This window comes from Lotus japonicus, chromosome 1 (genome assembly GCF_012489685.1).
Source record: "Lotus japonicus ecotype B-129 chromosome 1, LjGifu_v1.2".
Taxonomy (NCBI): Eukaryota; Viridiplantae; Streptophyta; class Magnoliopsida; order Fabales; family Fabaceae; genus Lotus; species Lotus japonicus.
In genome coordinates this window covers 119,829,379-119,845,717 of record NC_080041.1, presented here as the reverse complement: position 1 = coordinate 119,845,717, position 16,339 = coordinate 119,829,379, and the positions used below count along the sequence as shown (strand labels likewise).

The window sequence follows — 16,339 nt, the reverse complement described above, 5'->3', positions numbered from 1 at the left end:
ATGAAAAATATAATATACATCAGGTTACTTGACCCTATTTTTTTATTTCTAGATTATGCTTTTCTTAATCTTATTTCCTTATCAAATTAAGAAGCAAACAACTAGTTTCAGATCCCAGAAAGACACGTTTAATGATGAGAAGGGTCAGCATGGGGGTACCCTTATAACTCTACCTCTCATGTTAATAAAAAATGAAAGGAAATAAGAAAAAAGTTTCTTCATTCAAGATCCGTAGAAAGCTCTGTTTTTTTTTTAATCATATATCTGATGAGGTCAACTAAACACAGTTATGTACACGTTCAAGTCATTAGCATGCTCCAAGTTGTTGTTGTAGTCCTGCATTGTTGTGTTGTCTTATATGTGCACTCTATGTCAAAAACTTAATTAACAAGCCATTTACTCTGAGATATGCCACCAAAATTTTGATTCTCAATCCAATCTTACTGCTCCAATTTCTCATGTTGTTTTCAGCAGGGTACTTATGTTCAATGAGATTTCATAGCCTATTCTTGTTTGCCATTCTGATACCATTTATCAGTTTTGGAACTAGTACTCATGAATCCCAGAACTTCACAAATAATTCCAGTGATTTGAAAGCCTTAATTGGATTCTCAAACTGCTTAGAATCAGCTATTCCAGGCTGGAGCAGCTCTACTACTTCCCTTGATTACTGCACTTGGCCTGGTGTCACATGTGAAGCCTTGCTTGGTGCTGGCACAAGGGTGGTTCGTTTGGAACTCGGAAGCAGAAGACTTGGTGGGGAAATCTGTGAATCCTTAGCAGGTTTGGATCAACTAAGAGTGTTGAATCTTTCCCAGAATTTCCTTGGTGGGTTTCTTCCTGAGAAATTTTTTCATCTACAAAACTTGGATGTAGTAGACTTGAGTAGCAATTACTTTAATGGATCTATAAATCCAGCTATCTGTACCTCTTTGGCCAAGGTTGGAGTATTGAAACTGTCTAATAACTTCTTTACTGGTGAGATTCCAGACAATATAGGTAATTGTTCCTCTCTGCAGCATCTCTTAATTGATGGAAATGATTTGTCAGGAAACATTCCTGAGAGTACCTTCCAACTGGTAAATTTGAGTGTCCTGTACCTGCAGAATAATAAGCTATCTGGGCCACTGAGTAAGGACTTTGGCATTCTTTCAAACCTTGTTGAATTGGATATCTCCAATAATGGATTCTATGGAATTCTTCCTGAAATGTTTGGAAGCCTCACAAGGCTGAAGATTTTCTCAGCTGAGTCAAACAGGTTCATTGGTCAGTTGCCTTCAACACTAGTGAATTCTCCATCTTTTCAAGTGCTTACTATAAACAACAACTCTTTGAGTGGTTCAATTAATTTGAATTGTTCTGTAATGAAAAATTTAACCTCCATTAGTCTTGCTTCTAACCAATACCAGGGTCCAATCCCTGGTAGTTTATCAAATTGCCTAGGATTGGAAACCGTTAACCTCGCTCGAAACCGTCTCAATGGCTCGGTTCCTGTCAACTTCAAGAATCTTCAGTCCCTAACCCAACTCTCCCTTTCAAAAGCCAGCCTGCATAATTTGTCAGCAACACTAGAGGTTTTGAGCCACTGCAGGAACTTAAGCACACTAGTCCTCACGTTGAACTTCCACAATGAAGAAATGCCACAAGATCAGAATCTAGAATTCAGCAATCTCAAGGTTTTTGTTCTAGCTAACAGTCAGATCAAAGGTTCATTCCCAAAGTGGTTAAGTGGCTGCAAGATGTTGCAGTTGCTGGACCTATCATGGAATCATCTCAGTGGAAGCATTCCCTCATGGATTGGCAGGTTTGATAATCTCTATTACTTGGACTTGTCAAACAACTCTTTCTCGGGAAACATACCACAGAGCTTGACCAAGGTCTTGAGCCTTCAGCAAAGGAATTTTTCATTAGAAGGAACTCTTTCTGCCTTTCCCTTTTACACCAAGGGGAGTGTGAAAGGCTTGAAGTACAAGAAAGTTTCAAGTTTCAGATCATCTATATTCCTCAGCTATAATCAGCTTCAAGGGCCTCTATGGCCAGGTTTTGGTAACCTGAAAGGCCTACATGTGATGGACCTGAAACATAACAGCCTATCAGGACCAATTTCTTACCAGTTATCAGGAATGGCAATGTTGGAGATTTTGGATTTGTCTCACAACAAACTCTCAGGGGAAATACCACTAACATTAAGAGTGCTAAGTTTCTTATCCCTATTTGATGTGTCTTATAATCAGTTGCATGGTAAAATCCCAACAGGAGGACAATTTGACACTTTTCCATCCACAAGCTTTGAAGGGAACATGGGTCTCTACCGTTATGGAACTTCTGGTTCTATGCCTTCCTTACCAGCTGAGATGATTCCTTCTCAGCCTGATCATGATCAGAAGCTGGAAATCTTTGGTTTTCCATTTGGATTTGGTGCTCTGGCTGGTTTTGTTATAACTGTTGCCATGTGTTTCAGTTCAGGATGGATATTTTCATAAAGTCAAAGAATGAGTGGCGGTCGGTATCTTTAGATATCAGTTGACATCAGAGCGCGTTAGCATCTACTTCAAGACAAAAAGTGAACATAGCTCTTCTTATAAATTGTGATTAAAATGCATTCATGTTGCACTATATTGAACATGTTAACCAAAGTCGCTAGCATTGTCAATTTGGCTTTTATGTACAAGTGGTAGTTGCTTGACTAACTTCTATGGTCAAAACTCTTGAATGATTTCAAGTTAGGATATATATGGCGATTATACTATATATTAACTCTATAAATTTAATTCTTATAACTAAAATTACAATTATGGATAAAAACATGTTTTCCTTTTATCTATGCCTATTGCTGAATAAGGGATGAAAAACAATGGCAATGTATCAGTAATAAAGAGAATATTGGATAATTTGTAGAGGATAATACGTCCAAACACCCATGCCATCAACGAAATATATAGTTTTTATGATTAGTTAAATTTATGAGTCTTTTATGTATAGTCACATACAGATTCATAAATTAGTCATTTTTTTAATTTAGTAGAAGAGTAAATCCTTAGGATAGCCTCTTGAAATTGCACTAGTCACCACATTAGTCTTCCAAACATATATAGTGGTTACCAATTAATTAATCCCCCCAAAATCTATATGCATGTCTCCTCATGATCTCTTCCCAAAGCTTTGTTACCGAATAAGTCTATCAAATATATAAAATGTCAACATATTCATCCTTATGAAATACTACTGAAGTACAAATATACAAATAATAAATTTGGTGATGAATTAGATGATAAATTAATTTAGAGATGAATTTTTCTAGAGACTAATGTGTGATGTTTAAGATTTTTTTGAGATCAACTTGAGGACCCAAATTTTTAGAGGGCTAATATTTAGGTCATTTTAAATTTCAAATACCTTTGTGAAAAATATATTTTATATGTGTATTATTTTTACAAAAACATAGGAATTTTTATTAAATTTTGAACAACTTGAAAAAACCCTCTCAAGATGGGAGTACAAATTAAGATAGATAACTAAAAAAATGTTTAATTAGGCCCATAAATTACCCACCCTATTATACATGTTACTGAGTATATCCCCACCCAAACAAAGCCAACCCTACCAATTAAAGGGATTGTGAGAGAGTTATACAAGAATCATACTGCTAGACGAAGCGATGGAGTGTCACACCCTATACGGTGAGAGTCTAGTAGTCGAAATATCACTAACTTACCTTTTGGCATGAGTAGCATGGACATGTGGAATCTCATGTGAATTAGGGGATGGGATTCCAGGAAGAGTCGAGAAACCAGCTAGTTGATAGTTTGTAGACACCAAACTAAATTTATAGTAAAAATAATTTAAATGATTCTATATTTAACCTAAAGCTCATAAAGTTATATAGATGAATTTGAGGTTTAAAACAGTTTTTTTTTATCTTTGACGCGCGTGTATAAATATGTTTAGGACAAAAATTGACTTTTCTTGGGTTCAAATTTGTATTCTCACCCTTATGAGGATCTAACTTGCTAATATTTAATATATAAATTTGAATAAGTATAGTATTTAGTATTAATAATTAGTTATATTTTTTTTGGTAGAGTGGTTAAATTTCAACATATATTTTACTATTCACTGATTAAATTAAATATAGCATAATTTAAGTTAATGTTGAGAAAAGAAGGGTTGAACTAGTAATTTAATTGATTTAATTTCTAAAGTATTTAAGTGAATAATGAAATTAAACTTGTGAGTTTTAATGAATTAAACTGAAACTGATAGAGAAAATTGAAACTAGTATTGATCTCGCGGAATGCGCGGATGAAATAAGAGTACTTTGTCGGCATACATCAGACCTTTTCATATTTAAGTTTTTTTAATACGTATATCATCTATTTAAGTTTTTTCCTAATCCTAGCTATATTATAATTCCCTTTTTTTTCTAATTTGTTATGCTTTGAATCAATATACCAAAACCATTTTAATCTTTCAGATGTATATACGAAAACATAAAATACAAAAAAAAATTGAGTGAATTTCCAAATCAATCATTTAAAACTATTTGATATCAATTTTTTAAGACATATTTGATATTATTTTGAACGTAAGATGTTACATTCAATTTTATATAAAAAAATAGCTATAATAATTAAAAAAAGAATTTATCCTCATACTCCCTCCGGTCCTATTTATAAGCAACAAAAAAAAAATTCACATAGTTTAAGAAATGTAGTTAAACTAGATAAAATGCATTAAATTTGTCTTAAATCAAAATAAACTTCCAAAATTACCCTTTGTTATTAGTGTTGGAAAGTGGGAAAGAGAGAGAATAATTAATGAGACACATTTTACAAGTTAGAATTAATAAGGGCATCATTGGAAAAAATTAATTAATATAGCTCAAACTTTCATTTGGTTCTTATAAAAAGGACCAAGGTTTTTCTTCTCTTTCATGCTTATAAATAGGACCGGAGGGAGTACATCTTAATGGTAGAAAAGTCACAATTGACTTTTATTAATTATTCTAATTTCATTTAAAACCATTAAATGTCAAATTAATACAGTAGTTATTTTCAGAAAAAAGTCACAATTGACTTTTGTTAATTATTCTAATATCATTAATAACTATTAAATAAAATATTAATACAGTAATTATTTTCAAAAATATGGAATTATTTAATATTTAAATTAAAAAAAATCAGAAAATATAAATAAGATAAGATATTATTTAGGGGACCAAAATTGCATATTAGTATATTAAAGTAAGTGAAAGTGTAATTAAAATATTTATTCCATTGCGATATTGTGCAAAAAAAAAAGAATCAAATGATTCAGTCATGCGATTGTTAAGCTCCGAGCCTTCAAAAATATGTGAAACGTGAAGCAACATGTATGAGTGGATGGTTTGAATGTTTTGACCTTGGATATTTACTCAACACCAAATGTGCCTTATTGATATTTCCATTCTTTATAATATTTATCAACAAACTGGACTTAAATCAATTACATTGTGTTAAAGAATTACTTGGAAAGTTTCTGAGAGCGTTATATTAATTTTCTTGATCGCAACTTTTTCAAGAATTATCAGAGGTGTTCTTGTTTTTTGTCACACTAACAGGCAAGCAGAGTCTAGCTAGCTGAACATGGCAGAAGAACAAGGATATAATGGCTTAGAAGAAGGGAGCCCATTGCAATTGGTGAACCCCACTGTTCCCACTATTCAGTAAGTTTCATTTTCAGAAAAAAGAAGATCAAGAAAGATAACAGAAAAATGTGGAGTTCATGTGTTAAATTTTCTATTTGTTCATCAATGTATCTTCTACTCATTATTATTCAGTTACCTTTTAGCAGTTCATGTTTCACTACTTGTATATCTATATCTATTCATATTATTTTGTAATTAGTACTATTGAAGATAACATGTTATATTTTCAATTTTTACTACTTTTTTTTTCTAGGAATATTGTGTCCACAGTGAACTTGGATTGTGCCTTGGATCTTAAGAAGATTGCACAACAAGCTCGCAATGCTGAATACAATCCCAAGGTTCTGTTTCTGGCAATTCATTGAATTATTTAACTCTGTATCAAACAGAAGTTTCTGATATATGTGGTTTCCTTACTGATACTACAATGCAAATGTTGCTGCAGCGTTTTTCTGCTGTCATCATGAGGATAAGGGAACCAAAAACAACAGCTTTGATATTTGCTTCTGGAAAGATGGTGAATATCACAGCACATTTGCAAATTCTATTTCTGTAAATTGCAGCCTATTGTTCATGCCTGTTGATTGTGCAGAAAATGTAGCTTTTTATTTAATTACATTACATCCATTCTATTTTTCCCCTTTCAAACATTTTTTTAATTTCTCTCAAAAAATCTATGAAATCATATATATATGAACATGCTGATCTAATAATTAAGTTCATATGTAAAAATGTGTTGAATACATCCTTTAAATCCTTAATTATATTTAGTGGTTTTTTACCATGTTTTCATTTCAATTTTGTGTTAACATTTTACTTTTGCTTTTCTAGGTCTGCACAGGTGCTAAAAATGAACAACAGTCAAAACTTGCAGCAAGAAAGGTTAACTTTTAGGTTTTATCAAATGGGCATCATACTTTAGCATTTATGAAGAACATGGTTTTCCACTTAAAAATGATGAGCATAGTATATTATGCAATCAAGTTGAGTCCTACCCTCTCTACTATATATAGTCTATAATACCAAATGATAATTGAAAACCAGGTCATGTATCACAAATTGAACCCTTGCCTTTTAATTAGCCAATTTCATTTATGTTAATAAGAGGTATTTATCAAGTCAATCTGATATGATTTTTCAGTATGCTAGAATTATCCAAAAGCTTGGATTTCCAGCTGCCAAATTTAAGGTATATATCTAATCTACTAGAAAACTACATAACTTGAAACTTCAAACCATAACAGCAATGAAATTGGATAGAGCATAGACCTAAGTTTTTTTTTTTTCCTTCATTCAAATAGGACTTCAGAATTCAGAATATTGTTGCCTCCTGTGATGTTAAGTACACTCTCGGACTTGAACTTCTAGCGTTCGAACTACGCCCCTTTTCAACTGTAAGTCGTATTCAGATATTTCCACTCTGTGAATTCTGTCATATATCTCAGATCTTAAATGGACTAGTATATGAATTGTACTTCTTGAAATTTTGCAAATAGCAGCACTCGTGAACATTGAAATTTAAAGCTTGATGCTATGATTTCAATGTCTAATACCATGAAAGATTTAATTTGCAGTATGAGCCAGAAATATTTCCTGGCTTAATATATCGCATGAAGCAGCCAAACATTGTTTTCCTCATATTTGTGTCTGGAAAAATTGTGCTTACTGGAGCCAAGGTATGTTTGCTTTTTCATGTATGTTTCTGTTCTGGTGCATTTTGAAGCCAAAGTTCACCATGTTTTCATTATTTGACATTTAAGGCAAGAGAGGAGATATACACAGCTTATGAGAAGATGCATCCTGTTCTTGCAAGGTTTAGGAAAATTCTGAAATGGTATGATAGGAGAACTTTTTATTTACATGTTGAATTAATGCTTCTTTTGTTAGTGGCATTGAGAGGATTATGAACTAATGGTTTGATTTTGCTGACATTTTTACTTGACAGATATACTTCAAAATGGGGGATTTGGTATATAATTATATATTTGGATCAAGCTTTGTTCTCTGCTTTTGGAGTATATGGAACAAGACATGGTCACTTTCATATTTTAGCTAAGAAAATTCCAGGACTTCCTTATTGTGTTTGTGCTACTTTCTTAAATCTTAGATAAAATTAAATGGAAGATCTTCTACTATTTGATACTTTGTAGTTTGTATGTGTGGCCTTGGAACAAAGAATCATAAGTTTCAATGTAATCCTCAAACTTGATTAATGATTAGTGTAATACATAGATTGACACCTACAACTTTTAAGCGGTTATGTTATTATTGAATAACTACTAATGTTTACCCCGTTTGTATGGTTGTATCTTCAAGATTTATCCCTCTTGATCCCACATAATTTTTGTTTTTTTTTCCAATAGATACACCTTTATACATTGTTTTATCCTAGGGGAGTAGATTTAGGGTTAGGGGTGGAATTCGGGGAATGTAAAAGATCACCCAACTGAAAAACAATAAATCCAAAGAACCAAAAGTTATAAGTGTCTCTCACAACACCACCAATTGAGCACGCACATAAAGAAGGAAGGTAGCTGTCATCTGTATTCAATTTATCTCGTTAATCTTATGGAGAGCTCAATAACTAGTAATATAAGAACTCACACGATCAACATGAGATAAAAGTAAATAATAATAATAAATCCGTTTCAACTAAATAGTTAATTAAAAATATTAGTTTAGCTCATGTGAAATTCAAGAAAGTATGTTACATAAATAGAAAAAAGACTTACAACTACGTACAAGATTATAATGAGCCAATGACACATATGAACCAAACCAATGACGGAATGACCCAATCCAACCCACCATAATGTGTTTGGTTTGGTTCAGTTTAATCGGATTCGCGAATCAAACTGTTTCATCTCACAATAAATTAAAAAAATACTTTTAAAAACTACTTTTGTGAATCACTTTAAATGGCATATTTGTAAATTCAGACCAAGAGATGAAGATATTGTGATTGGGAGAAGAAGATTTGGGAACATCTGTGGTTAAGGTTCTTTCCGTGGCACAAATGCTTTTCCTTCTATTTTTGTTTGTTTTGTCGTGCAAACATCAATCATCAATGTCTTGTTGAATGATCAACCACTTCAAATATCTCACTGTTTTCAGAAGAAACTTTCAATCTCTGATCACAAATTCCAAAGAAGAATCCATGGCCCAGTTCACTACACACGGTCGCTTGAAGCTGCTCTTCAATGGGGAAGTTGGGTCATCCATTTTGGAGCACAACAAGGACCCTTTTCACTACAAGTGCAGCAGATCAGCTCTGACACGCAAGAGAAGGCCAACAAGGTACATGGGTTCTTCAGCTGGAGGAATTCTTCGATATGCAACTTCATCTATGAGAAACAAAGCCAACCGTTGCAATGCGGAGGCGCGCTTCACTGCTGGCAATGAGGGTGTGCATGATGAATATGAATATGATTCTGATGGTGTTGAGGATTTTGATTATGAAGATGATGTGTTTGGGTTTGATGGAGATGGCTTGTCTTGTTTCCGGGGTCTGGTATTGGATTTAGCTTACAGGTCATTTCTTTCTTACAATATTTTGTTTCTTTTCTGTATTCGCAGTAGTAATCTTAAGTTGTCACTTGTTTTCATGTATCATGTTGAGCACTTAACAATGTAATGTACAGAGATTTTCAATTGGGGAAGTTCATCTGGGATTTTGCAGTTGATGTGATCTGATGCTTGTATAATTCATTTGCTGTGATTTATTGTTTTTAAACCTTCCCAACTGGTTTTTACTATCATGTTTTAGTTAGGTTGTTGATCTGGTTTTTTATCGAGCTCAATGTACGGTGATCCATATAGCCGACCTCAGCCCTCACTTATTGGAATCAGGCTTTTGTGTTTGTTTTTGTTGTTGCTGTTGTATCACTACTAAGACTGCAGGACTTAGGAGTTTGGGAATTCCATGTCAAGTTGTTGGTTTTGATGCATTGTTAATATTGAAATGATGGTAATAATTCCTTTTGAAAGTGATAGTCCCTTTAAAAGATTATGAGAAACACTTGAGTTTGAATTGTTAACTAATTTCCAAAGAGGAGGCTGTTGAAGACCGGTGCTTCATAACATAGTGATGAATTGATTATGTGGGTATCATTTGGATTAAAGAAGAACTATTTTTTTGGCTGAAGTAGGAAATGTTTGGTATTATAACTGCAAAATTTGAATGAAGCCTGTAGATGTGAGTATTGATGTATACATGCATACTTCTGCTCTTTCAGTTTTTCATGAAGCTACAAATTTTATTTGTGTAAGCTTCAAGTGGCTATTTTATCGGGTATTTATCGTTTGATATGTCAGGGGGAGTTCGGGAACATTACCCAGGATCACCTTGCATTATTTGTGGGTTTCTTCAACACACGTGTGTGTTTCTCTGTATTCATTAGGGAATTCTTTTTCCATTCAAGATAACATAAATATAAGAATCAGAATTGATGATGAGTTGGTTGATGCATTCTTCCTAACAATTTCTACAAATAACTAGGATGAAATATTGCATGCTTATCCTGAGTGTTCAGTGTTTAGTACAACTAGGATATGAAGTTGTAACATATAATTTTTTCTTTTATAGTCATCCATATCAAGACATCTGCTCAGTTGTTTGCTTATGGTTCTGACTGCTGTCATCCTGCTCCAGGCCAGTCAATGTTGTATGCTGGAAACGTGCCATATGTTTGGAGTTTATGGAGAAGGTCAGATTTTTTAGCTCAACATCTGATTAATCTCTATAATGCGGTTTATCATTTTGAGATTGGCATGACTATGCGTGAAATTTAACAAAACCTTATTTGATGCTTGACTAAGGTGTGCTACATCATGTGAATTAAATGCATACAATTTTGGTAAATGACGCAGTATTTACTATATTATAAATCTTAAAACATCTGAGATTTCCACTTGGTTGAGAGTATTTCTGACATAGCTTCACTTTGTTTGGTTTGTAGTTCAATATGTAACCTAAACCCATTTCACTTCCCAGGCCATAAGGCTCACTGTGCAGTGTGCACATACCTTACAGACACAGACCGAAATACTGATTCACAGCCACAAGTTTTGACTTTCTATTTTTCTTCTTTTTAGACAAGCGGTGAACATATGTTAATGAAATATGTTTTCAAATCTTGCTTGATCCAGGCTGATGTACTTGAGTATTATGAAAAGACTGTGAACTCCCCCAGTGGATCTTTTTATATACCAGCTGTCTTAAGGGTATGCTCACTTTAATCATTATTTTGGCACTGTGTCACCATTATAGCAAAACCACTCTATTCAACGCATCTTTATTTTGGTACAGGTTCCTCATTTACTTCAGGTTGTTAAAAGAAGAATAGTGAAGAACAATCTTAGTCGCAAAAATATACTATTCAGGGACCATTTCACCTGTCAGTAAGTGCTCTGCATTAAACTTTGATTTCTAATAGATTTAAACGTTTTCAATTATGTCATTCAACAAAACACATCCCTGTAGTTATATATTCTTTAGATGGTATTGTCAATCAAGATTATGACTAGCTCACTACTTAAGGAAATTTGAGGATCTTCACATTTCTCTGACCACTCAGAGTCTGAGATTAGTAAGAATTAGGATCCTATTGCACTAGGACATACAAGATTCAATGATGTCTTGTGACTGGAATAGTTTTCAGCTGCAACTTTAGATCAGATTTTCTTTTAAGATTCGTGCTTGAGAAAGAAAGTGAAGGAAAGCGTAAGAAAAGGAGAGTGTAGACTGTAGAAAGATAGAAACCATAGTGAATTCTCTGTAGATTTGAGTAATTTTCATTCTCTATTAACTCTGACAGTTATAGTATTTATAGAGTTAAGTGAGAACAGTTGGAAACAACTGCGCAACTAACACCTAAGTCTGTTAAAAAAGAGAGTGAGAAACAATTAACTGTTCTATTGTTAGAAACATAAACAGGATGGTTGGCGACTTCAAACAGGACATTGTATTATGTGGATGGATGGCCTCCATGGTGTTTAGTGTTAAAAAATTATTCAGGCATGAGGCTTGCAAACTGAGCAAGACCAACATTATGATAGGTTGAAATGCATACTCCTAGTAAATTCCTGACTGGCCGCCCTTTCAGTGGTGCAATTTAAGCTAAAGCTCACACTGTGTTAATATAAGTAAGGTGTTGACTTCCTAAAAGTTGATGTGAAAAAAGAAAGGAAAAAAAAAAATCATTTGTGGTTTGTGGGGGACATGAGGATATGAAAGGATCCCCTTCTAGGCTTCTATTTTCCATTCGATCTTTGAAGTTTAAACATTTCGTCGAGCTTTGGTTGACAGAACTATCACCTTATCGAGTTGAAATTTACTTTTGATGGGATATGTATTTTTGAGTGAAATCTTTAATTTTCTTTCCTAATCTGTACTTTGGGACAGCAAGATTAGTTCACTTCATAATTTATGAGAATTGGCATCTCTATGCCCTAAGTGATTGAACATTAAGATTGTAGTTTAGACTTTGTTTACGTATATGGATATAGGTGGATTTATGTGTTTTTTTACTTTTTTTATGTCCTTAATAGTTTTGGTTGGGACCTTGCATCAGATTTAATGCAGGTTTAACAAAGAGCGAAAGATCCTTTACAATTGACTTTGTTGCTTCTGTAGTTGATAACTGTATATATTGATACAACAAATCCAAGATCCCTTCTCATAATTTCATGGTTGTCGAGTAATTATCACAAAAGAAATAGTTTCTTGGTTTTTATCTTTCATTATTATCTTCTATGAACCAGAAAGAAGCATTGGGATTCAATGATGGTCTTGTGTTTTCAACTTTCAAGTGATTACTTTAGTTGAGATACAAGTCCTTGCACTGACATGAGATGCCCCCTCAACAGGTATTGCTCTTCGCGTGAGAATTTGACCATTGATCACGTGGTGCCTGCTGCACTAGGTGGAGAATGGACATGGGAAAATCTAGTAAGACAATATTTTTCTCATATAGAAAATACTTACTACTTGATATTTTTCTAAAATTTAGCATGCATGATCATTAGGATACAAGTAGCTGTCATGAACACACTTTAAATGGGTTATTGCCTTATTGGCATTTCGTACGTGTATATTTGTCATGGATCTTCATTTATAGAACCTTTCCCCATAGATTTTCCTGGAAAATCAGCAGTTGAGTTTTATCGAAGGTGTTTGATGCATAATTCAGTTGTCTGCACATGAGGCTGAAGAACAAAATTACAAACACAGAGAAGGCTTATGAAAATCTCTATATATAAATAGCTCAAGATTTATAGGAAATACTATAAATCAACAAATGACCGTCAATTGTCTCTTCTCTGGCAGGGTAACCCAAATTATCATTTTTCAGGGTTCATTCTATTTTGTTTCCAAAAAAGTACCACGTGTTTGTGATGGAAGAAAAAAAATCTAGCTAATTGTGGGTACTTGGTTGGACTTCAAGCTGACTATAAAGCTCAATTATGATTTGATACATGATTATGCAAGTAGAAATAGAAAGCTTCTATTAACATGGTTAAAAAAGGAACTTGACCTTTAAGAATGCATAAAATAGGTATTCAGTTTGATATCAATTCTAGAATCTTAATTATAATTACTGCTCACTCCATTTCTTTTTACTAATTACTACCGTGACCGTGATTATCAAGAGTAGAGGACACCTAGTTACAAATGAAAAGTTTCTTCTGGATAAGTTTTTAACTGATTGAAAGGGGAGGAAAGAGATTTGTGAGAGTGAGTCTGAAGTCCTTCTTTCTCTTGATAATAGAACTCCTGTGCAGTTAGAACTTGGGAAAATACTGATTGACATGAGAGATCCCTGTGAAAAACTGATCAATTCTTTCTTGAGCTTTAAAATGTGTGGCCATTGTGTTACTGAAAATGTTCTTGAAGATCATTCCAAATTTCAACTGTAGTGGAATAGATGACGCTAGAAGTGATTTTAATAGGTACCCGGAGCTAGTTAGCAGTTTAGTTAGTTAGTTGAGGTAGTTTTAGTTAGTTTGGGAGAGTTACTTAGACAGTGTGTGAGAATGTTATAAATAAGAGAACTTAGAGAGAAATAGCATCTTTTGGGATCATTATTATTGGGAATTGGGAGGATGTGCTTGCCAATCAGAGGTCGATACAACTAACAGGAACCATATGAAAGACAAGTGGCTGAACTTAATGTCCTTAGGGTATGAGAAAATATACAAATGCAATCTTGATCACGCACCAGTAGCTGTAAATATTATGTATCAGGATGCAATTAACATGAAAAAAGGAGACTCTAATAGTGGTTTTTCTTAAGCTTCATTTTTTCCGTTGAGTTTTATTTATGAGATTGAATTTATGAGACTTACTGAACCCGAAAGTGGTTCTTTATTTTCTTCTTTCCTACTTATACCTTATGTAATTTGCAGATCAGGGTCCATTGGCATTCAAAGGAAGCCCTTATTGGAAAGCTCCGAAGGTTCTAATTTATTCAGGTTCACTTATTTATATTTTAATAGCATCTTAGTTTTGTGACTCAATATCTTTGCTTTCTGATGACTAAGATTATAAAGAAATTCTAATGGATGCTGCCTTGCTGTGGATCTATTGAACTTGAACCTCCACTTGGAGGAGTTTTACTAAGCTTGCCTAATAGAAGAATTTTAAGTTTCCTTTGCACGTACTTTCATTCTTTTTTCACAAAAGAAAAATATATGATTTATTAAGTTGTTAATATCGTAATTTATTATGTGATAAATTATTGAATTACATTATTAAAAGAATAGACGGAATATTATTATTGTTGTCATTTTTTTTAAATCTTTAAAATTCGAATATGTCTTTCATTTGACAGTATTTTAATGTGTATTAATGTTAATAACTTTAAAAATAAAATTTTTGGAGGAAAAAACTATCATGACAGGGGCGTTGAAATTAACCCGCAAAATTAGGGTGTTATTTTAAAAAACATAACTACTTTATTTTCATGGTTTTAAAAAATGAGATTTTTTTGGTACAGAAAAAAAAAAGACTCAATTCAACTTAAAAAATGAGCATTTAAAAAATTAAATTTAAAGTAGCTTATCATAAATTCATAATCAATTATGATTCATATTTAAATAATATTTTACTTTAGAAAAATAAAAGATTCAATTTTAGACCAAAATTAAAAAAACCAAGAACTTATCTTGAAACTTAAAATACTTTAAAACAGCAGGGAACTTCTAGCAAAATTAAAGTGAATTATTTTAGATCAAATAAAAAAGAAACAACTTATCTTAAAACTTAGAAAGTATTTTCAAACAGTAGTGCAATTCTAGGAATTTAACACGAATTAAATTTAAATTACATGATACATTAATTTAGGGTGCAAATTAAAAAATATTCTAGCTACCTTCGAATTTTAAATAATTCAGCGTGCCATAAGACTTTTTGAAGAATTCATCATTTCAAATGAATATCTATTATAGTTCGTCTTGCTTTATTTATTCAATCTATAAAACACATATTCTATAGTTTGCACAAGAACTTAAAATGACACCGCCGACAAATTGACCTTAAAACTTCGTGCTTTGCAAGACAAAAAACTTTTTATTTTAAGATTTAAATGACCATATTAGGGTTATTCACTACAACCAAAACGAAATAAACACAAATGTGCCTGAATACATAAAATTTCCACTACGATTACAAAATAAAATTAACAATTTTTTATAAAAATTTAAAAATTATATAATTTTTAATTCCTTCGTGCAAGGCACGGGTCATATATTAAAAATATTTTTAATTGCATTAAATTCATAACATCATAATATGGAAAAAAAGAAATCCGTAAAACGTATTTAACAGTTTTAATAGACATTTATTTTTAGACTAAGGTAAAAACATTAGCTACTGTAATCCATTTAAAAAAAAAACAGTTTTTTTTTAATTTGCTGGATTTAAAATACATTAAATGTTAATCAATTTAAAAAATGGATATATTCCTCTCCTATTTAACAGTTTTAAATACATATATTAATAATCATTTTATAAAAACAATTACTCCTGAATTACCTTTTTGATTTTAAAAAGAACATAATTATTAGAGTTAAGTGCGTTTTTTACTGCTGATCAATATCAATATCAATATCAATATATATTAGAAAAGAACAACTTCTAGCATGAAATGTCGCTCTCACAGGCCAAGTTAGTGACGTGTCGTTCTCACGTTAATTCTCATAAAAACAATTCCACGTGTCATTCTCAGGTTAATTCTCATAAAAAAATAAATTTTTAAATTTTAGATTTGATTAGGATTTAGGTTGTTTATTTCTTGATTTTATCTTAATTTAATTTTAGAGTATTAATTAATTTTTATGGTATTTTTATTGAATTTTCGGATTTTTAATTAATTCAGGATTTTATGAACTTTTATTGTGATTTGCTAGATTTTGATAGTTTTTATCTATATTTATTTAGTACCTTTTTACATTTTAGATTTGATTAGGATTTAGGTTGTTTATTTCATGATTTTATCTTAATTTATCTTATTATTTATTTTTAGAGTATTAATTATTTTTATGGTATTTTTATTGAATTTTCAGATTTTTAATTAATCCAGAATTTTATGAGTTTTTATTGTGATTTGCTAGATTTTTATCGATCTTGACCTTTTTTGATTAATTCAGGATTTT

The 16,339-nt window shown here is 32.2% G+C and overlaps 3 protein-coding genes across 3 annotated transcripts; all 3 read left to right on the top strand.

Annotated features, from left to right (window-relative positions):
- Positions 1–216: 216 nt before the first annotated feature.
- Positions 217–4,029, top strand: LOC130729860 (phytosulfokine receptor 1-like). Its single transcript, XM_057581703.1, has one exon. The coding sequence runs from the start codon at positions 459–461 to the stop codon at positions 2,481–2,483; it is 2,025 nt and encodes a 674-aa protein (XP_057437686.1). The 5' UTR covers positions 217–458; the 3' UTR covers positions 2,484–4,029.
- On the top strand, positions 2,422–7,978 carry LOC130729862 (TATA-box-binding protein 1-like). Its single transcript, XM_057581705.1, has 10 exons — positions 2,422–2,563; positions 5,600–5,704; positions 5,940–6,027; positions 6,132–6,203; positions 6,518–6,568; positions 6,828–6,875; positions 6,988–7,080; positions 7,261–7,362; positions 7,447–7,520; positions 7,632–7,978. Coding segments are annotated over exons 2-10 (609 nt in total). The 5' UTR covers positions 2,422–2,563; positions 5,600–5,624; the 3' UTR covers positions 7,633–7,978.
- A 682-nt stretch (positions 7,979–8,660) lies between these two features.
- On the top strand, positions 8,661–14,346 carry LOC130729861 (uncharacterized). The gene is made up of 6 exons (XM_057581704.1): positions 8,661–9,217; positions 10,338–10,392; positions 10,835–10,909; positions 10,995–11,086; positions 12,554–12,635; positions 14,093–14,346. The coding sequence occupies exons 1-6, from the start codon at positions 8,766–8,768 to the stop codon at positions 14,147–14,149; spliced, it is 813 nt and encodes a 270-aa protein (XP_057437687.1). The 5' UTR covers positions 8,661–8,765; the 3' UTR covers positions 14,150–14,346.
- Positions 14,347–16,339: the final 1,993 nt, after the last annotated feature.